The sequence below is a fragment of the Chiloscyllium plagiosum genome, unplaced genomic scaffold, assembly GCF_037043375.1.
Source record: "Chiloscyllium plagiosum isolate Xiang-an unplaced genomic scaffold, Cpla_swu_hap1 HiC_scaffold_22, whole genome shotgun sequence".
Lineage (NCBI taxonomy): Eukaryota > Metazoa > Chordata > Chondrichthyes > Orectolobiformes > Hemiscylliidae > Chiloscyllium > Chiloscyllium plagiosum.
In genome coordinates, this window is record NW_028270160.1 from 10,239,361 (window position 1) to 10,262,170 (window position 22,810).

Consider the following 22,810-nt stretch of genomic DNA (forward strand, 5'->3'; position numbering starts at 1 on the left):
CTGGGGGATGTGGGGGTGGGGTGGGGGGGGGTGACTGGGGGATGTGGGGGTGGGGTGGGGGGGGTGACTGGGGGATGTGGGGGTGGGGGGTGACTGGGGGATGTGGGGGTGGGGGGTGACTGGGGGATGTGGGGGTGGGGGGTGACTGGGGGATGTGGGGGTGGGGGGTGACTGGGGGATGTGGGGGTGGGGGGTGACTGGGGGATGTGGGGGTGGGGGGTGACTGGGGGATGTGGGGGTGGGGGGTGACTGGGGGATGTGGGGGTGGGGGGTGACTGGGGGATGTGGGGGTGGGGTGGGGGGGGTGACTGGGGGATGTGGAGGTGGGGTGGGGGGGGTGACTGGGGGATGTGGGGGTGGGGGGTGACTGGGGGATGTGGGGGTGGGGGGTGACTGGGGGATGTGGGGGTGGGGTGGGGGGTGACTGGGGGATGTGGGGGTGGGGTGGGGGGTGACTGGGGGATGTGGGGGTGGGGTGGGGGGTGACTGGGGGATGTGGGGGTGGGGTGGGGGGTGACTGGGGGATGTGGGGGTGGGGTGGGGGGTGACTGGGGGATGTGGGGGTGGGGTGGGGGGTGACTGGGGGATGTGGGGGTGGGGTGGGGGGTGACTGGGGGATGTGGGGGTGGGGTGGGGGGGGGTGACTGGGGGATGTGGGGGTGGGGTGGGGGGGGTGACTGGGGGATGTGGGGGTGGGGTGGGGGGGGTGACTGGGGGATGTGGGGGTGGGGGGTGACTGGGGGATGTGGGGGGTGGGGGGTGACTGGGGGATGTGGGGGTGGGGGGTGACTGGGGGATGTGGGGGTGGGGGGTGACTGGCGGATGTCGGGGTGGGGTGGGGGGGGTGACTGGGGGATGTGGGGGTGGGGGGTGACTGGGGGATGTGGGGGTGGGGGGTGACTGGGGGATGTGGGGGTGGGGGGTGACTGGGGGATGTGGGGGTGGGGGGTGACTGGGGGATGTGGGGGTGGGGGGGTGACTGGGGGATGTGGGGGTGGGGGGTGACTGGGGGATGTGGGGGTGGGGGGTGACTGGGGGATGTGGGGGTGGGGGGTGACTGGGGGATGTGGGGGTGGGGGGTGACTGGGGGATGTGGGGGTGGGGTGGGGGGGGTGACTGGGGGATGTGGAGGTGGGGTGGGGGGGGTGACTGGGGGATGTGGGGGTGGGGGGTGACTGGGGGATGTGGGGGTGGGGGGTGACTGGGGGATGTGGGGGTGGGGTGGGGGGTGACTGGGGGATGTGGGGGTGGGGTGGGGGGTGACTGGGGGATGTGGGGGTGGGGTGGGGGGTGACTGGGGGATGTGGGGGTGGGGTGGGGGGTGACTGGGGGATGTGGGGGTGGGGTGGGGGGTGACTGGGGGATGTGGGGGTGGGGTGGGGGGTGACTGGGGGATGTGGGGGTGGGGTGGGGGGTGACTGGGGGATGTGGGGGTGGGGTGGGGGGGGTGACTGGGGATGTGGGGGTGGGGTGGGGGGGGTGACTGGGGGATGTGGGGGTGGGGTGGGGGGGGTGACTGGGGGATGTGGGGGTGGGGGGTGACTGGGGGATGTGGGGGTGGGGGGTGACTGGGGGATGTGGGGGTGGGGGGTGACTGGGGGATGTGGGGGTGGGGGGTGACTGGCGGATGTCGGGGTGGGGTGGGGGGGGTGACTGGGGGATGTGGGGGGTGGGGGGTGACTGGGGGATGTGGGGGTGGGGGGTGACTGGGGGATGTGGGGGTGGGGGGTGACTGGGGGATGTGGGGGTGGGGGGTGACTGGGGGATGTGGGGGTGGGGGGTGACTGGGGGATGTGGGGGTGGGGGGTGACTGGGGGATGTGGGGGTGGGGGGTGACTGGGGGATGTGGGGGTGGGGGGTGACTGGCGGATGTGGGGGTGGGGTGGGGGGGGTGACTGGGGGATGTGGGGGTGGGGTGGGGGGGGTGACTGGGGGATGTGGGGGTGGGGGGTGACTGGGGGATGTGGGGGTGGGGTGGGGGGGGTGACTGGGGGATGTGGGGGTGGGGTGGGGGGGGTGACTGGGGGATGTGGGGGTGGGGTGGGGGGGGTGACTGGGGGATGTGGGGGTGGGGTGGGGGGGGTGACTGGGGGATGTGGGGGTGGGGTGGGGGGGGTGACTGGGGGATGTGGGGGTGGGGTGGGGGGGGTGACTGGGGGATGTGGGGGTGGGGTGGGGGGGGTGACTGGGGGATGTGGGGGTGGGGTGGGGGGTGAGTGGGGGATGTGGGGGTGGGGTGGGGGGTGAGTTGGGGATGTGGGGGTGGGGTGGGGGGTGACTGGGGGATGTGGGGGTGGGGTGGGGGGTGACTGGGGGATGTGGGGGTGGGGTGGGGGGTGACTGGGGGATGTGGGGGTGGGGTGGGGGGTGACTGGGGGATGTGGGGGTGGGGTGGGCGGTGAGTGGGGGATGTGGGGGTGGGGTGGGGGGTGGGGGGTGAGTGGGGGATGTGGGGGTGGGGGGTGAGTGGGGGATGTGGGGGTGGGGGGTGAGTGGGGGATGTGGGGGTGGGGGGTGAGTGGGGGATGTGGGGGTGGGGGGTGAGTGGGGGATGTGGGGGTGGGGGGTGAGTGGGGGATGTGGGGGTGGGGGGTGAGTGGGGGATGTGGGGGTGGGGGGTGAGTGGGGGATGTGGGGGTGGGGGGTGAGTGGGGGATGTGGGGGTGGGGGGTGAGTGGGGGATGTGGGGGTGGGGGGTGAGTGGGGGATGTGGGGGTGGGGGGTGAGTGGGGGATGTGGGGGTGGGGGGTGAGTGGGGGATGTGGGGGTGGGGGGTGAGTGGGGGATGTGGGGGTGGGGGGTGAGTGGGGGATGTGGGGGTGGGGGGTGAGTGGGGGATGTGGGGGTGGGGGGTGACTGGGGGATGTGGGGGTGGGGGGTGACTGGGGGGTGACTGGGGGATGTGGGGGTGGGGGGTGACTGGGGGATGTGGGGGTGGGGGGTGACTGGGGGATGTGGGGGTGGGGGGTGACTGGGGGATGTGGGGGTGGGGGGTGACTGGGGGATGTGGGGGTGGGAGGTGACTGGGGGATGTGGGGGTGGGTGGGGGGGGGTGACTGGGGGATGTGGGGGTGGGGTGGGGGGGGTGACTGGGGGATGTGGGGGTGGGGTGGGGGGGGTGACTGGGGGATGTGGGGGTGGGGTGGGGGGGGTGACTGGGGGATGTGGGGGTGGGGTGGGGGGGGTGACTGGGGGATGTGGGGGTGGGGTGGGGGGTGACTGGGGGATGTGGGGGTGGGGTGGGGGGTGACTGGGGGATGTGGGGGTGGGGGGTGACTGGGGGATGTGGGGGTGGTGTGGGGGGTGACTGGGGGATGTGGGGGTGGTGTGGGGGGTGACTGGGGGATGTGGGGGTGGGGTGGGGGGTGACTGGGGGATGTGGGGGTGGGGTGGGGGGTGACTGGGGGATGTGGGGGTGGGGGGTGACTGGGGGATGTGGGGGTGGGGGGTGACTGGGGGATGTGGGGGTGGGGGGTGACTGTGGGCTGTGGGGGTGGGGGGTGACTGTGGGCTGTGGGGGTGGGGTGGGGGGGGTGACTGTGGGCTGTGGGGGTGGGGTGGGGGGGTGACTGGGGGATGTGGGGGTGGGGTGGGGGGGGTGACTGGGGGATGTGGGGGTGGGGTGGGGGGGGTGACTGGGGGATGTGGGGGTGGGGTGGGGGGGGTGACTGCGGGATGTGGGGGTGGGGTGGGTGGGGTGACTGCGGGATGTGGGGGTGGGGTGGGGGGGGGTGACTGCGGGATGTGGGGGTGGGGTGGGGGGGGTGACTGCGGGATGTGGGGGTGGGGTGGGGGGGGTGACTGCGGGATGTGGGGGTGGGGTGGGGGGGGGTGACTGGGGGATGTGGGGGTGGGGTGGGGGGGGTGACTGGGGGATGTGGGGGTGGGGTGGGGGGGGTGACTGGGGGATGTGGGGGTGGGGTGGGGGGGGTGACTGGGGGATGTGGGGGTGGGGTGGGGGGGGTGACTGGGGGATGTGGGGGTGGGGTGGGGGGGGTGACTGGGGGATGTGGGGGTGGGGTGGGGGGGGTGACTGGGGGATGTGGGGGTGGGGGGGTGACTGGGGGATGTGGGGGTGGGGTGGGGGGGGTGACTGGGGGATGTGGGGGTGGGGTGGGGGGGGTGACTGGGGGATGTGGGGGTGGGGGGTGACTGGGGGATGTGGGGGTGGGGGGTGACTGGGGGATGTGGGGGTGGGGGGTGACTGGGGGATGTGGGGGTGGGGGGTGACTGGGGGATGTGGGGGTGGGGGGTGACTGGGGGATGTGGGGGTGGGGGGTGACTGGGGGATGTGGGGGTGGGGGGTGACTGGGGGATGTGGGGGTGGGGGGTGACTGTGGGATGTGGGGGTGGGGGGTGACTGTGGGATGTGGGGGTGGGGGGTGACTGTGGGATGTGGGGGTGGGGTGGAGGGGGTGACTGTGGGATGTGGGGGTGGGGTGGGGGGGGTGACTGGGGGATGTGGGGGTGGGGTGGGGGGGTGACTGGGGGTTGTGGGGGTGGGGGTTGACTGGGGGATGTGGGGGTGGGGGGTGACTTGGGGATGTGGGGGTGGGGTGGGGGGGGGGTGACTGGGGGATGTGGGGGTGGGGTGGGGGGGGGTGACTGGGGGATGTGGGGGTGGGGTGGTGGGGGGTGACTGGGGGATGTGGGGGTGGGGTGGGGGGTGACTGGGGGATGTGGGGGTGGGGTGGGGGGTGACTGGGGGATGTGGGGGTGGGGGGTGACTGGGGGATGTGGGGGTGGGGGGTGACTGGGGGATGTGGGGGTGGGGGGTGACTGGGGGATGTGGGGGTGGGGGGTGACTGGGGGATGTGGGGGTGGGGTGGGGGGTGACTGGGGGATGTGGGGGTGGGGGTTGACTGGGGGATGTGGGGGTGGGGGTTGACTGGGGGATGTGGGGGTGGGGGGTGACTTGGGGATGTGGGGGTGGGGTGGGGGGGGTGACTGGGGGATGTGGGGGTGGGGTGGGGGGGGTGACTGGGGGATGTGGGGGTGGGGTGGGGGGGGTGACTGGGGGATGTGGGGGTGGGGTGGGGGGGGTGACTGGGGGATGTGGGGGTGGGGTGGGGGGTGACTGGGGGATGTGGGGGTGGGGGGTGACTGGGGGATGTGGGGGTGGGGGGTGACTGGGGGATGTGGGGGTGGGGGGTGACTGGGGGATGTGGGGGTGGGGGGTGACTGGGGGATGTGGGGGTGGGGTGGGGGGTGACTGGGGGATGTGGGGGTGGGGTGGGGGGTGACTGGGGGATGTGGGGGTGGGGGTTGACTGGGGGATGTGGGGGTGGGGGGTGACTTGGGGATGTGGGGGTGGGGTGGGGGGGGTGACTGGGGGATGTGGGGGTGGGGTGGGGGGGTGACTGGGGGATGTGGGGTTGGGGTGGGGGGTGACTGGGGGATGTGGGGGTGGGGGGTGACTGGGGGATGTGGGGGTGGGGTGGGGGGGGTGACTGGGGGATGTGGGGGTGGGGGGTGACTGGGGGATGTGGGGGTGGGGGGTGACTGGGGGATGTGGGGGTGGGGTGGGGGGGGTGACTGGGGGATGTGGGGGTGGGGTGGGGGGGTGACTGGGGGATGTGGGGGTGGGGTGGGGGGGTGACTGGGGGATGTGGGGGTGGGGTGGGGGGGTGACTGGGGGATGTGGGGGTGGGGTGGGGGGTGACTGGGGGATGTGGGGGTGGGGGGTGACTGGGGGATGTGGGGGTGGGGGGTGACTGGGGGATGTGGGGGTGGGGGGTGACTGGGGGATGTGGGGGTGGGGTGGGGGGTGACTGGGGGATGTGGGGGTGGGGGTTGACTGGGGGATGTGGGGGTGGGGGGTGACTTGGGGATGTGGGGGTGGGGTGGGGGGGGTGACTGGGGGATGTGGGGGTGGGGGGTGACTGGGGGATGTGGGGGTGGGGTGGGGGGGGTGACTGGGGGATGTGGGGGTGGGGGGTGACTGGGGGATGTGGGGGTGGGGTGGGGGGTGACTGGGGGATGTGGGGGTGGGGGGTGACTGGGGGATGTGGGGGTGGGGGGTGACTGGGGGATGTGGGGGTGGGGGGTGACTGGGGGATGTGGGGGTGGGGGGTGACTGGGGGATGTGGGGGTGGGGGGTGACTGGGGGATGTGGGGGTGGGGTGGGGGGTGACTGGGGGATGTGGGGGTGGGGGGTGACTGGGGGATGTGGGGGTGGGGTGGGGGGGGTGACTGGGGGATGTGGGGGTGGGGTGGGGGGGGTGACTGGGGGATGTGGGGGTGGGGTGGGGGGGGTGACTGGGGGATGTGGGGGTGGGGTGGGGGGGGTGACTGGGGGATGTGGGGGTGGGGTGGGGGGGGTGACTGGGGGATGTGGGGGTGGGGTGGGAGGGTGACTGGGGGATGTGGGGGTGGGGTGGGGGGGGTGACTGGGGGATGTGGGGGTGGGGTGGGGGGTGTGACTGGGGGATGTGGGGGTGGGGTGGGGGGTGTGACTGGGGGATGTGGGGGTGGGGTGGGGGGTGTGACTGGGGGATGTGGGGGTGGGGTGGGGGGGGGTGACTGGGGGATGTGGGGGTGGGGGGTGACTGGGGGATGTGGGGGATGTGGGGGTGGGGGGTGACTGGGGGATGTGGGGGTGGGGTGGGGGGGGTGACTGGGGGATGTGGGGGTGGGGTGGGGGGGGTGACTGGGGGATGTGGGGGTGGGGTGGGGGGGGTGACTGGGGGATGTGGGGGTGGGGTGGGGGGTGTGACTGGGGGATGTGGGGGTGGGGTGGGGGGTGTGACTGGGGGATGTGGGGGTGGGGTGGGGGGGGGTGACTGGGGGATGTGGGGGTGGGGGGTGACTGGGGGATGTGGGGGATGTGGGGGTGGGGGGTGGGGGGTGACTGGGGGATGTGGGGGTGGGGTGGGGGGGGTGACTGGGGGATGTGGGGGTGGGGTGGGGGGGGTGACTGGGGGATGTGGGGGTGGGGTGGGGGGGGTGACTGGGGGATGTGGGGGTGGGGTGGGGGGGGTGACTGGGGGATGTGGGGGTGGGGTGGGGGGGGTGACTGGGGGATGTGGGGGTGGGGTGGGGGGGGTGACTGGGGGATGTGGGGGTGGGGTGGGGGGGGTGACTGGGGGATGTGGGGGTGGGGTGGGGGGGGTGACTGGGGGATGTGGGGGTGGGGTGGGGGGGGTGACTGGGGGATGTGGGGGTGGGGTGGGGGGGGTGACTGGGGGATGTGGGGGTGGGGTGGGGGGGGTGACTGGGGGATGTGGGGGTGGGGTGGGGGGGGTGACTGGGGGATGTGGGGGTGGGGTGGGGGGGGTGACTGGGGGATGTGGGGGTGGGGTGGGGGGGGTGACTGGGGGATGTGGGGGTGGGGTGGGGGGGGTGACTGGGGGATGTGGGGGTGGGGTGGGGGGGGTGACTGGGGCATGTGGGGGTGGGGTGGGGGGGGTGACTGGGGCATGTGGGGGTCGGGGGTGACTGGGGCATGTGGGGGTGGGGTGGGGGGGGGGTGACTGGGGGATGTGGGGGTGGGGTGGGGGGGGGTGACTGGGGGATGTGGGGGTGGGGTGGGGGGGGTGACTGGGGCATGTGGGGGTGGGGTGGGGGGGGGTGACTGGGGGATGTGGGGGTGGGGGGTGACTGGGGGATGTGGGGGTGGGGTGGGGGGGGTGACTGGGGGATGTGGAGGTGGGGGGGTGACTGGGGGATGTGGAGGTGGGGGGGTGACTGGGGGATGTGGAGGTGGGGGGGTGACTGGGGGATGTGGAGGTGGGGGGGTGACTGGGGGATGTGGAGGTGGGGGGGTGACTGGGGGATGTGGAGGTGGGGGGGTGACTGGGGGATGTGGAGGTGGGGGGGTGACTGGGGGATGTGGAGGTGGGGGGTGACTGGGGGATGTGGGGGTGGGGTGGGGGGTGACTGGAGGATGTGGGGGTGGGGTGGGGGGGTGACTGGAGGATGTGGGGGTGGGGTGGGGGGGTCACTGGGGGATGTGGAGGTGGGGGGTGACTGAGGGATGTGGGGGTGGGGTGGGGGGTGACTGGGGGACGTGGGGGTGGGGGGTGACTGGGGGACGTGGAGGTGGGGGGTGACTGGGGGAACATGGGGGTGGGGGGGGTGACTGGGGGAACATGGGGGTGGGGTGTGGGTAGGGGGGTGACTGGGGGGCATGGGGGTGGGTTGGGGGTGAGGGGGTGACTGGGGAATGTGGGGGTGACTGGGGGACGTGGGGGTGGGGTGAGGATGGGGGGCTGACTGGGGGACGTGGGGGTGGGGTGGTGACTGGGGGACGTGGGGGTGGGGGGTGACTGTGGGGTGGGGGGGTGACTGGGGACGTGGGGGTGGGGTGGGGTGGGGGGGGTGACTGGGGGACGTGGGGATTGGTGTCCTGGGGATGGGGTGGTCTCGTGGGGGTGGTGGTGTGTCTGGGCATGTGTGGACGTGTGGGTGAGGGAGTCACTGGGGGAAGGGGGGATTGGTGTCGGGGTGGGGCGGTCTGTGGGGATGTGGGGATGGTGAGAGGTGGGTGGGCGGTCTTTGGGGATGTGGGGATGGTGAGAGGGGGTCATTGGGGGACATGGGGATGTGGAGGCAGTGGCCATGGAGTGGGGAGATGGCTACTGGGGGTGATGTTCACTTGGGCTGGGGAGTGTTATGCAAGATAGAGGAGATTTGTGAGGGGTGAGGCACATGGAGATATGATCATTGAGAGGAGGAGTTAGAGTCGGTGGAGGGTGAATAAATTAATGGGGAAAGGAAAAGGGCTGGTCAGTGAGGGAGGGGTAAGGATCAGCAAGGGTGTAGTCATTTAGGAGGTTGTGAGAGCCAATGAGCAAAGGCCTGTGAGAGACAATTAGGGAGTGATGCAGGTTGTTGGGGAAGTGAGTCAATAGACCCATGATTTGTAGAGAAGGGATGAGGATCAGTCGTGGATGGTCAGAGGAAAATGTGAGGGTCAGGAAGAGATGAGTGTCGATGGGAGGGATGGCCAATGTGGGAGAGTGTCAGTGGGTGACAACTCCGGATTGTGCTGATCAGTGGGGGAGGGGGCAAGCATCATAGAAACTTCCTATCTTTTCATCTTTCTACCATTGTCTTAAAATATTTTAAAATTCTGCAACTATTGCCTTTTGAGGAAGGGAATTCAAAAGACACTCAATGCTTGGAGAGAACATCTTTCTAAATGATTGTAGATAGATTATAGAGCTTTGATATGCAGAGGAATCTTGAAACCTTACTATATGAATTACAGAGGTCACATTTGCATCACGGGCAAGGACCATCTCCAATAAGGGACAATCTAACCACTGTCCTGTGACATTCAATGATGTCCACTGACCATCCTTTACAAGCAACATCCAGGAGTTTACCATTGAAATTTAGCTGGGCTCGTCGCATAAATTCAGTGGCTACAACGGCAGGTCAGAGGCTAGGAATTTTGCTGTGAATAACTTAGCTCCTGATTCTCCAAAGCTTGTCCACTATCTACAAGGTACAAGTCAGGTGTTTGATGGAATCCTCCCCACTTGTTTGGATGAGTGTAGCTCCAACAACACTCAGGAAACTTGACACCATCCAGGAAAAACTAAACCTCTTGATTGGTACCACATCTACAAGCACCCACTGTCTCTGCCACCGATCTTCAGTAGAAGCTGTGTGTACTATCTACAAGATGCACTGCAGAAATTCACCAAGGTTTCTTAGACAACATCTTCCAAACCCACAACCAATTCCGACAGGAAGAACAAGGGTTGCAAATACATAGGAGCACCACCCCCAGCAAGTTCCTCTCCAAGCTGACTTGGAAATATATCCAGATTCCTCTTGAGCTGGTGACTCAAAATCATGGAAATCTCTCTCTAAAGGCATTGTGGATCAACCTTGAGCATGTGGACTTTTGCGTTTTAAGAAGACAGCTCACCACCATCTTTTGATTGGCGTTGCGGATGGGCAGTAAATACTGGCTAGTCAATGATGTCTCACGAGTGAATTTTTAAAAAATGCTGATATGCAGCTACAAGGAGTAATTAGGAAAGCAATTACACTATTATCGTTTGTTGTGAGACGAATTGCAAACAGAAGTAGGGAGGTTGTGCTTCAATTATACTGAGCAATGATGAGACCACATGGGAGAAAAGTGCAGTATTTGTTTCCTTATTTAAGAAAGGATGTAAATCTGTTGGAAGCAGTTCAGAAAAAGGTATACTAGTCGAATAGATGGTTGTCTAATAGAGAAAGGTCAAAAGGCTTGTATCCACTGGAATTTAAGAGAGGCGACAAGATCCTGAGGTCTTGACAAGGTAGATGTGGAGAGCATGTTTACTTTTCTTGGAGTAACCAGAACTAGACATCACAACTTCTTAACAAAAATGATTGCCAATTTAAGACTGAGGTGAAGATAAATCTGTTCTCGTAGAGGGTCATGAGTCGGAACACTATTCCTCAAAAGGCACTGGGAGGACAATCTTTGAATATTTTCAGGCAGAAGTAGATAGATTCTTGATAAGCAAAGAGGTGAAAGTTTTATAAACAAGTGGATGAAAGATCAGCCCAGATCATTGGTGGATAGGCGTAAGGGTTGAGTGATTTACTCTTCCTAATTCATAGGTTTAGCTAGAGGTGGGAATACAGTAGAATGCCTTGATGGCAGCAGTTTAGACAGACCTGCAAATGCTGTCTACCTGTCGGAGAGTGTGTAGTCAAATGCCGTTCTATAGAGGGAGACTTCAGACAGCCGCTACAGTGGAGGCAATTTTACTTGGCACGCGGCACAGTGTTTGAAGCCTATACTGGAATTTCTAAAATGGATGCTCATCTGTTCCATAACACCGATATCCTTTATCCTATCTATCATTACTTTGAACCTTTTGGTACAGCATCGAAATAGCCTGTTCAGCCCAACCAGTCTATTTAATTCTCCTTCCAACATTCCCATATAAATCTACCATCCTAACCATTTGTGCCCTTCTCCCTCACATGCTTTTCTAGTTTCACTTTAAATACATCTCAATAATTTGCTTCTCCCACTCGTGGTAACACAAATTCCACATTCTCACCGCTACTTGGGTTTCTTCTGCATTTGTTATTGGATTTATTGTGACCATCTGGAGTTCATGGCCTCTATTTATGCTCTTCTCCACAAGAGGACACATTGTCCCTCTGTTCACACTGTCAAAATCTTTCATAACTTTAAAGACCTGTATTAGTTCACCCTCTCAGACTGTTTTCACGAGAGGAACAATTCTTCTTTGACAAGTATTTCATAAATGTGTGGCTATTCATTTTAAGAAATTGCTGTATCATCCTTTGAATCTTTCTGCAACCACTCCAGTGTCTCTATATCTTTTTTTAAAAATATGGTGATCAGAACTGCATACAGTGCTCTTGCGATGATATAATGAAGGTTTGATGTAGTTTTAGAAAAGCTTTGTTTTTCAATTCCGTCTCTCGAGGAATGAAATCCAGTGCTAAATTGGCATTTTGTCCAGCGTTGCTAACCTGCAGTGCACATTTTCATGATCAGTGTTTGGATACTTGAGTGTGGTGGTCACAGCTTAGTGATGGATTACTCCAATCGCCTGCTTAGGGTACGTGGATTTGGAGATAAGGAAAGTAAATGGAGAAATTGCTGATGATTCTTATGAGTACATAATTATTTGTTGTTTCAGACCTGTTGTATTTTATTGTTGATTATCTGACCTGAGTTCTAACTTTTTCTCCCTCTCTCTGTGTTTTTCTGCTCTGTTATCAGTCAGCCTTTGAACTTTGCATAGCAAAAAAGGGGCATGTCTGAGCCACGCTGTCAACAGTGTACGCTTATCAACTCAAGATGCTGAGGTGACATTCACAAGCAAGGAGCTTAATATAGAAGCTGTATGGTGAAGTCCTTTCCACCTACACACTGTGCCTTTACCATATGGCTAGGTAAGCTTGCAACTCCTTCAATAGACTTATAGCTAGCTAAATCTTTTTGTGCTACCTTTATCTTAATGATTTAACAAATTGAGTTTGATAATTTAAGATCAGAGGAGTTATTTTGTCTTTTCTCTCCTCTGTCTGAAGTGGCTTATATTACACCATGGCCTTGTCTGCGAATGTTAAAACTATTTATTCTGTTTCAAAGAGCAATGTTCTTTAATTGATGGTGCAGGATCAGTAATCTAGTGGAACTTCCATTATCTGACATTGTGAAATGTGGGGTTTTGAAAACTCTCAAAAGGTAATGAAAGTGGGTAGATGGTTTAATTCCCACAAGTACGAATGATGAAACAACTTGATGATGAATTCTACAGATATCAATATAATGCAACCCATTCCAATGGTCAACAATAGCTAGCTATAATGGAAACTGTCTTAACAGCCTGTTATGGGTCCACCCCAACTGACTGCTGGCATCCGCATGCAGGATCCTAACATTCAATTATTTTTAAGCATTTCAGTTCTTAAGACTAAATTTTGTTTGATTTCACATGGCCCTGTGGCTTTTTAAAATAAGGGTTTGAATTTCCCATGCTCTCAGGAAATTTCTTAAGATAATGGGACGGCACCCTGCCAACTAAGTTGCCTGCTTATTTTAGCACCATTGGGAAATCATGGTACAATTTAGGGTTTCCTGAATATTTTCAGCATACAACTACTGACCAAGGTATCTAGGCTTCCAATTTAAAAAGCAAGCCGAAGACTTGAATTTACATTATATTTTGTCATACCTTAGAAACAATTTCCAGTGCTCTATGCACGAGGAATTATTCATCTTTTGAAAACATTGATAAAGCCAATATTTGTCACCCATTCCCAACCGTTTGGCCTAAGTACTTTGGTAGTGGGAATGCATGACACAGTAAGAGTTGATAAAGTCTAGCTCTGGAAAAAGCACAGCAGACCAGGCAGCATCTGACGAGCAAAAGAGCCGTCAACCTGAGTTCAGTTCCATGATCAGCTGAGGTCACCTTCTCAACTTTGTCCCTTCACCTGAGGCGTGGTGAGCCTCAGATTAAACTTGCCACTCGTCATCTCTTTCAAATTAGAGAGCTGCATATGTTCCTCTGGGACTATGGAAACTCTTGCACTGCATGGACCCCTGCCTTCTAGCCCACAGGCATGGGGCATAAAATTCAGGCCCTGGTGTCCTGACCAATACTTATCTTTAGTTTATACCTAAAACAGATGATTAGGTCTTTTATTTCAGTACCATTGGTGGGAGCTTACTGTGCACCAATGTGTTCATATGGAGAAAGTGAGGACTGCAGAGGCTGGAGATCTGAGTCGAGAGTGTGGTGCTGGAAAAGCACAGCCGGCCAGGCAGCATCTGAGGAGCAGGGGAGTCAACGTTACAGGCATCAGCCCTTCATCATCATTCCTGATGAAGGGCTGCTGCCTGAAACGTTGATTCTTCTGCTTCTCAGATGCTGCCTGACATGCTGTGATTTTCCAGCACCACACTCTCGACACCAATGTGTTAATGCGTCCTACTTGACAACCAGGGTTGCCTTTCAACCTTAATCGATTCCAAAGTTCTGAGGCTGTGAAACATATCATGATTTGTGATAATTGCCTTTTTTAATCTTCAAAGTTTTAAAATGTTACCTTCTAATTTTCTTGCAGAGTTAATTTATCTTGTTTGTTTCCTGCATCGTGGCACTTCAGTCTGTCCCTCAGAAATACCACAGCTCGACAGAAAATCGTGTTTGCAGGTGTCGTCTTCACTTTCTGTCTACTATTCTTTCTGATTTTTATGGAGTATCAACATTGGAGGTCACCACTCAGGGACAAAGAGCTGGAAAAGTAAGTAGAATTTTTTCTAAGACTCGAAATTACAGTTGACAACAGCAGGTGAACATTTAACACTATTTGACCCTCCATTATCCATATTGATTTAGTGGAGGCTTTAGCCAATTTGCAAATGGTTCTATTAAAACAGTTGACAATATAATGTTTATGTGTACTAACTCTTTGCCTGTTCAGGTTGTAAATTTGCTTGCTGAGCTGGTAGGTTTGTTCTCTGAGAAACCTCCTCTTCCAAGAGGTTGGTAAATGGGATCCAAATCGATGTGTTCATTGATGGAGTTCCGATTTGAATGCCATGCCTCTAGGAATTCCCGAGAGTGTCTCTGTTTAGCTTGTCGCAGGATGGATGTGTTGTCCAGTCGAAGTGGTGTTCTTCTTAGTCTGTGTGTAAGGATACTAGTGATAGCTGGTCATGTCTTTTGGTGGCTAGTTGGTGCTCGTGTATCCTGGTGACTAGTTTTCTGCCTCTCTGTCTGGTGGGGTGTTACAGTCTTTGCGGATATTTTGTAAATTACATTTGATTTGTGGGTTGTTGGTACAGGGTCATTTAGGTTCCTCAGTAGCTGCTTCAGTACGTTGGTAGGTTTGTGGGCTACCATGATGTCAAGAGGTCGGAGTAGTCTGGCAGTCACCTCTGAGATGTCTTTCAAGTGTAGCAATGTGGCTAGAGTCTCTGGGCGTATTGTGTGTTCTCATTTAGGTTTGTTGTTTAAGAATCGGCGGACTGTGTTTATTGGGTACCTGTTCTTCTTGAATATGCTGTATCGGTATTTTTCTTCTGGTCGTAGTTCCTGGGTGCAACAGTGCATTGTAGCCCATTTAAATAATGTCATAAGCTGAGTTTGTGGGTGTTGGGATGATTGCTCCTGCAGTTGTGTGTGTGTGAGAGACTTCGCTGTAGATGCTGGTCTGCAGTTCTTGATTGGCTGTTCGTTCCACTGTGACATCTGGGAAGAGGAGTCTATTCTTGTTCTTAGCCTATTGTTAACTCCAATGGGATTTTGCACATAAGTTACCTGCCTCAGGATTTAGTATTTGTAACATGTGTGTTTGTTGCAATGAGATTGTCCTTTCCAGGAGCAGCAGTCTAGGTTTGCTAAATGCATTGCATCAGACTATGACACTATGATCTTTTGCGATAAATTCTGTGTCCAATGATCCTACTCCACTCGTGACCTGATGAAGGAGCAGCGCTCCAAAAGCCTGTACTTCCAAGTAAACCTGTTGGACTACAACCTGGTGTTCATGTGATTTTTAACTTCGTCCACCCAAGTGCAACATCAGCAGCTCTACATTATTTCTAGGAGCTATTAGAACATCAGAGCATTGGAACATAAGAGTAAAATATATAGCCCTCCCTCGATCCTCTGTCATTCCATGTGAGCATGGTTAGTTCATTTCCTCTCTTTACTCCATTCAGACCTCTCTTGATTGAAGTTTACAAAATCATATCTTCTATGCAGCCTTCTACTCTTCAAGGCGAACAGTCCCAGCTTCTTCAGTTCCTTTTCATAACTGAAATTCCTTATCCCTGGAACCATTTTCGTAAATCTCTCATGCAATCTCTCCAATGTAATCTCATTCTTCTGAAAGTGTAGGATCTAAAACTAGCTAGAATATCCCAATTGAGGATGAATTAATGTTTTATACAAATACCGTATAACCTCCTTGCTCTTTTTTTCTTTTTTTTAAATATAGCCTCAGATAATATGTTTTATTAATTGTTGTGTCAACCTTTCCCATCACCTTGAATTACTTACATATGTATACATCCAGGTGTCTCTATGGCTGCACCCAATTTAGAGCTGTATCTTTTAACTTGTTCTGTCTCTCCATTTTCTTCCGACCAAAATAAATCACCAAATACTTCTACACATTGAACGTCATCAGCCATCTACCTGTCCATTCTCCATGAAGGACTCACCTTCTCCACCTCTCCCCTTGCCTGGTAGTCCTTAGGTTAAATCACCAACAGTTGTCTCTCTCTAATGAAAGAGCAGCCCTATGGTCTGTAAGACTATGGAAACTCACTCCCCCACCTTTGTCCTTTTGAAGTTCTGCGCTATCCTCCAATTAGTTTGCGGTGTTTCCAAGTTTTGAATCCTCCAAAGATTTTGAAATTGTGCCCTATATCTGAAGTTCCAAATAATTAATATATATCTGAGAAGGCAAGGGTCCCAGTAGTGATCCTTGGGGAACTCCACCTCAAATCTTCCTCTAGATTGAAGACCATCAGTTAAGTGTTATCTTATTCCCAATCACTCACTAATTTTGTATCCATGTTACTACTGTCCCTTTTATTCCACTATCTCCAACTTTGCCCACAAGTCTATTATATGATGTGTATTAAATGTCTCCTAGAAGTTCCTGAATACCTCATCTACAACATTTCCTTGATTAATCCTCTTTTTTTACTCATCAAAAAGCTCTACTATAGCTGAACATAACTTCCCTTAGTTAACCCACTTTTGATTCTATGACTATTAATTGTTTTTACAGAAATTGTTCTAGAAGATTCCAGATCATTGAAGTTAAGCTGTCTGGTCTCAAGATGTTTGGCTTATCCTTGCACCTTTTCTTTTGAACAAGGGCATAATGTTTCCAATTCTTCAGTCCTCAGGCACCATTCCTAATTGTAAGGAAGAATGTTAGATGTGTGTGCACTTTCCTTAATGGATTCATCTCATCAGTACAGCAGATCAGAGTTGAGTGTGTGGTGCTGGAAAAGCATAGCAGGTCAGGCAGCCTCTGAGGAGCAGGAGAATCAACGTTTCGGGCATAACCCCTTCATCAGGAATGAGGCTTGTGGGTTGGGGCTGAGAGATAAATGGGAGGGGGGGTGGGATTTGAGGGAGGGAGCTGGGAAAGTGATAGGTAGATGAAGGTGAGGGAGAAGATGATGGGTCAGAGGGGGCAGTGATGGACTGGTCCGGAGGACAGTGCCTGCATGTCCTTGACCACCCACTGTGGTCTCCTCTCCACTGGGGAGACAGGAGAAACCTATCGCTTTCCCAGCTGCCTCCTCCCAACCCACCCCCTCCCATTTATCTCTCAGCCCCGACCCACAAGCCTCATTCCTGATGAAGGAATTATGCCCGAAACGTTGATTCTCCTGCTTCTTGGATGCTGCCTTACCTGCTGTGCTTTTCAAGCGCCGCACTCTCGACTCTGATCTCCAGCATCGGCAGTACTCACTTTCTGCCAGTACAGCAGATCAGCTTTGCTTTGGAAGGAAAGGTTTAACTTTTCAGGAAGTAATATTCAATTCCTTCCCTTCCATGGCTGAGCTGATGTGCTGTACTGATGAGATGAATCCACTGAGGGAAGTGATTATGGGAAGTGCACAGGCATCGAACATTCCTCCCTTACAATTAGGGGTGGTGGCTGAGGACTGGATAATTGCAAACATTACGCCTTTGTTCAAAAGAAAAGGTTTAAGGATAAGCCAAACATCTTGAGATCAGACAGCTTAATTTCAATGATCTGGAAACTTCTAGACACAATTTCAGGAAGTCTTCTAGAACAACTTCTATATAAGCAAGAAAGTCATAGAGTCAAATGTGGGTTAACTAAGGGAAGTTATGTTCAGCTAATGTAGTTTTTGAGCTTTTTGATGAGTAATATTCAATAGAATGGCACAGTTAGGTAGCAAATTCCTTTCCATAAGACAATATTACAAACTTATAAAATTCTTATAGGTTGTGACAAGTTCGGTGTAGATAGGGTGTTATCGGTAACTGGTGAGTTGAGAACCAAAGGACATAATCTCAGAATAAGCATATACCATTTAATACTGGGATGATGGGGGATTTTTGCCAATAGTAATGGGCAAGAATTGCTACTCTAGAGAGAGTGTAGTTACAGCACGTCAAGTTTATGGCCAGAACTTTCACAGTCAGTGGCAAATTGATGCTGCTTGCAACTGACTTTAAGTCAGTTCTTTGTAGTGTGTGTATCCCTTTTCCTGATGTTAGTTTGAACCTGGCATCAAGTAGGGGGATCATTACGCAACCAGAAACACATATGTCAACAGAAAACAAATCAGACTATAAAATGCATGGATTAAACTTCACTTAACTAAGTGTTACAGAGTAGAATAAATGATTTTGCAGATGCAATTGGGATTACAGTAGAAGCTGAAATGTCATGAGCATGTAAAAACATTAAATACAAGAAGTGTTTTCTCATAATGGAGTCATTTGATGTTCCAGAAATGTTAACTTAAATTTCCAGAGCCAGTGAGATGTGTTAGCAGTAATTATGAACTTTACTGCTTAAACTGTTAAAACTCATTTAACAAGGTGCAATGTTTTCAAATTTTTTAAACTGTGAAATGGATAGAGTAAATAGAATAAGACAAGTTCTCTTCAGTTTACTTATTGATTGCAGACTGAAAGTCAACACTATATCCTCTGGAGAAATATAGCGTTACTGATGACAACTTCTGAGCATCCACATTTAGCTGTGCATGTCTGGACTCCAGAAGCTGCTGTCTGTTCAGAGGCATAATAACAATGAACAGCCGCTGGCTGTAACCTTTGCATCTCCCGAAACCCTCGTTAATTGTGCTTTCTTCCATTGTGCTTGTTCTCTTTCTAACCATTTCTGTCACTGTTCAACCGCTTCATTTTTTGAACTGTTGTGTGTACTCAGTTATCCTGTATAATATCCATAATTCTGTCTCGACCTTGGTGTCCCAAATTTCAAACGGTAAGAGATCAGAGGCCTCCTCAACCAGAATTCTTCACTTACGTCCCTTTGCCCCATATTCTGTTTTCCTCCAATGCTTTATTTGCTTTCAGAATTCAACTTCTATAGAATTTAGAATTAGGAAAGAAAGAGCCTTTCTCTTTGTTTCTTCTGTACGTCTCTCCCTCATTCTATCACCTCTATATTTAATTCTCTGACCTTATTTGTCACCTGATTGAGGAAATTAACTGCCTCTTTAATTTGAAAATTAAGATAAAGTAATATGAGAAAAGACTTTGTCCCTCACCTGTTTACTCCTGAATCACTCTTAAAAACATCTCAGTTAAACTTCTGATATTTTGAAAACGGTTTTAATAGAAATTGTTAGGTAACAGTGGAAAAAATTGAGTGCAGCTAACCAAATGATACAAATGCAGTTTGAGAAAAGTGGTAAGCTGCAGATGCACATAGTCTCAGTGCCATTAACAAGGGCAAAATATCAGCCCCTGGAGTTTAGGAAAGGTTATGGTCTAAGTACTAATTTTAAAGAAAGCATTAAGAGACAAATGACAACTTATTGGATAAGTATAACATATTTTAAAATAACTAAATTTACTTTGGTTAAGCCCTTGTTTTGGGTGGTGGAAATTTCAGTTTCTGAGGAAAAAATTGTGAATGAAATAAATTTCGGAAAGCATTTGGACAATTGTAAAAATCTTATGGTTGAATTGTGCTGTAAGATTGACTATAGATGATCAGTTTGCTATGAATAATGTGGATCGAAGCATTTATAATAAAAAAACCATTGACACAAAGTGTCATAAGAATAATTTCAGTTGGAAGTTGTAAGAATTTGAATCTTATGTTTTGCAGGTGAACAGGGTAGAAGGGCATTTTTTTGGTAGAATTGCATTGAATACTAGGGGTTAAACATCAAAGTCATAACTCAATCTTTGCCCATAACCTGTCATATAAGATTTGTAACTATCCTGCTCTATCTACAGTTCAGACACAAGCTCCTGCCAAGCTATGTAGTGATTGTTAGCTGTTCTATTCCCGTCTTAACTTCCCACTCTGCAGGAACTCCATTGAATCTATTTATTATTCACCACAAGGACCAACCAAAAAGTATTCAAACAGCGATTTCTATCAAAACCACCTGGTGTTATTCCTTCTTCATGTAATATTTCCCAGAATCTGGTGAGCTAGAAGCAATACATCAACTTTGTACAATTGATGTATGTACTTTTCCTTCTGTTGTGGGGCCAGAATAAGCATGATGCTTCCACTGATGTGTGGAAGATCCCGGTCTAGAGCTGTTGATAATCGTTTGTGCCATTTTGTCATTGGTAATATGATTATTGTTTTAAAAATGCTTCTGATTAATATTTTAAAGTTACCTTGAGCCCCTTCTTTCCAATTTGCTTCATGAGATGTTGATTTCTTTTGAGGCATAGCTTAATTTTTGCTAATTCATCTCAAATGTGAATTGGGGATTGAGAGACCTTTCAAGTAGAGGTCATGTTCAATATCTGTACGTGTGTGAATACATATACATCGGATGGAATTTCAGAATGGGAAGCCAATTAGTTGTAGAGATGTACACAGAACCTTTGGTCCAACTTGTCCACGCTGACCAGATATCCTAAAGTAATCTAGTCCCATTTGCCAGCACCAAACTCATACCCTTCTAAACCCTTCTTATTCATATACCCATGCAGATGCCTTTTAAATGTTGTAATTATACCAGCCTTCACCACTTCCTCTGGCAGCTCATTGCACACATTCACCACCCTCAATGTGAAAAAGTTGCCCCTTGGGTCCCTGTCCTCTCTAACCGAGCCATCTAGAAGCCAATTATTGGATCTATTACCCCCATTCCTGTTGCAATCAGCTTTTGTTATAGACCTTAAAGTCAAACCTATGATCCTTCTGGTTTATACAGTTAGCTGTTCAATTATACCAGAATTATACCAGAAATACATGGATATAAATAACAGGAAAGGATGAACAGCCTCTAACTTCTTTTTCTTGCAAAAAGGTGGCTGAGGGATGTTCTATTAGAACCCTTGAAAATTATGATTGTATCCACACTATCAAAACCAAAGAGATTGCTTCCTGTTGTGGAGAAGCGCGCAACTCGAGGTGACTGTAAGATGGTCACCAAGAATTCCAATCAGGAATTCAGAAAAAAGCTTTTCTACCAAAAGAGTGGTGATTGAAGTGAATGATATAAATGTGGATAATGGAAGCTAGGCAAGTGTACAATGAAAAACTAATGGGTGGAGACGATTTTAAGTGAGGAATTGGTTAGTTGACCCGAAGGATGTACAGCACAGAAACAGGCCTATCTAAAACTTAGTGAGTCCTTAATGCATTTTATGCCCCCACTGAGCATTGTATAATGCCCACCTTGTTTTCGTTCTTTTTCCAAAAACTTATTTTCAGCGCATTAAACTTAACTGCTCATATCCATCTTTCTTGCAGATGTATTTCTTCTGTCCCCTCCACTTTCTTTTAGTCTGTATCAGGAACTCAGTATCTTGCAGTTATGAGGAAAGCTGTCTTTCTGAAATGTGAAACCCTTTCTACTGTCTCCAACACTGGGCTGACCTGATATGTATTTGCAGAAATATCTGTTTTTATGTTCACACTGTCACTGTAGGCAGGATGTTTGTAACAGCTCAATGGTCTTGTACCTGCAATCAGAACCAATTTGCCTGAAATTCACAGGTCCCTGAACTCTGAAATAAAGTCTGAAGACCCTGGGATTATTGAGCTGGTCTGATAATATCTATGAAGGTAGAGAAGATTTAGATTTAGATGATTAGATTACTTAGATTTAGATTACTTACAGTGTGGAAACAGGCCCTTCGGCCCAACAAGTCCACACCGACCCTCCGAAGAGCAACCCACCCAGACCCATTCCTCTACACTTACCCCTTCACCTAACACTACGGGCAATTCAGCATTGCCAATTCACCTAATCTGCGCATTTTTGGACTGTGGGAGGAAACCGGAGTACTCGGAGGAAACCCACGCAGACGCTGGGAGAATGTGCAAACTCCACACAGACAGTGGCCCAAAGCAGGAATTGAAACAGTTAATGGGCAGGATTTTGTCTCCTCCCTCCCTCGAGTGAATTTGGTGGCGGGGGCATTTAATCTGATGGCTGGACTGAACATTGAGACCCTCTCTCTTTCTAAACTCCAGCCAATCAAGTGTTGCCAGAAAAGCTATCTGGAAGTACCAACTCACTGCTAATTGAGGCTTTTAAAATCCATCTGGTTCACTAGCATTCTTTTGAAAAGGAAATTGGCTATCCTGTTCCAAACATACATCCGTAGGAAAAGGAATAGGTCATTCTGACTGTTGACCCTGCCCTACCTTTCAGTGTGGTCATGGCTGATTGAATACTACAGTGCCTTTTACCCGACCGTCCTCATAACCATAATCTCATTATTCCAGGTAACGTGATAACAACTTAATTAATGCTTAACTGCCCTGGGAAATGGCCAAGCAAGGTGCTCAGTTGTGTAATACCACTTTGGAATCCAAGCAAAGGAATGAAACTTGATGGATCTGTGTCATCAACATAAGCATTGGAAACGACAACAGCAAACACAATCCATCAAGTCCCTCCTTACTAACATCTCGTGCCAAAATCGGGAAAGCTGTCCCATAAGCTAGTCGAGCAAAAGCCTGATGTTGTCATATTCACAGAACCATACCTGACAGACAATGTCCCAGACATCACCATGAGCATGTCTGGTCCTGTCCTTTCCTGTCCCATTGGCAGGACAGTGGTATAAAGGTGGGAAGAAATTGCCTTGGGAGTCCTCAACTTTGCTTTCAGACCCCATGAAATCTCATGGCGTCAGATGAAACGCAGGCAAGAAAATCTCCTGATTACCATTTGGAGGACCTCCCCCAACCCCTGGGCAGCCTGCTGGGGCAAGAATGGACATCCTTTTTCAATAAGAGTTTGAGATCCAAGGGAAAGAGAAAAAAGTGATTTTGGATAACAATTGAATTGCGTAAATCAGACATGATTTGCCATTTAGTATTTGCTCGTGCAATTCAGTTGTATTTTCAGATGAAGGATAGGGTGTAGTTATATCTGAATTTGGTTTTAGTCATTTATGGGATGTAGACTTTGCTCCCTGAGCCAGCATTTGTTGCCTGTCTCTTATTGCCATTGAGAAGATAGAGACGAGCTGCCACCTTCAATTGCTGCAGTCCATAAGCTATTGGTAGACTCACAATGCTGTTAGAGAATGAGTTCCAGGATTTTGACCCAATAACACTAAAGGTACAGCAAGATATTTCCAAGGTAGGTTGGTGAATGGCTTGGAAGGGAAGTTGTACATGGTGG

At 53.1% G+C, this 22,810-nt stretch overlaps 1 protein-coding gene across 1 annotated transcript in view; it reads left to right on the plus strand.

The window, feature by feature from the left end:
- The window catches only part of LOC122561324 (ectonucleoside triphosphate diphosphohydrolase 4-like), a 98,225-nt gene that overhangs the window by 10,100 nt on the left and 65,315 nt on the right, over nucleotides 1–22,810 (plus strand). Inside the window, exons 2-3 of the mRNA XM_087998736.1 lie at nucleotides 11,711–11,883; nucleotides 13,564–13,743. Of these exons, the coding sequence (XP_087854862.1) occupies nucleotides 11,876–11,883; nucleotides 13,564–13,743 (188 nt within the window). The 5' untranslated portion in view covers nucleotides 11,711–11,875. The remainder of the gene's footprint in view (nucleotides 1–11,710; nucleotides 11,884–13,563; nucleotides 13,744–22,810) is intronic.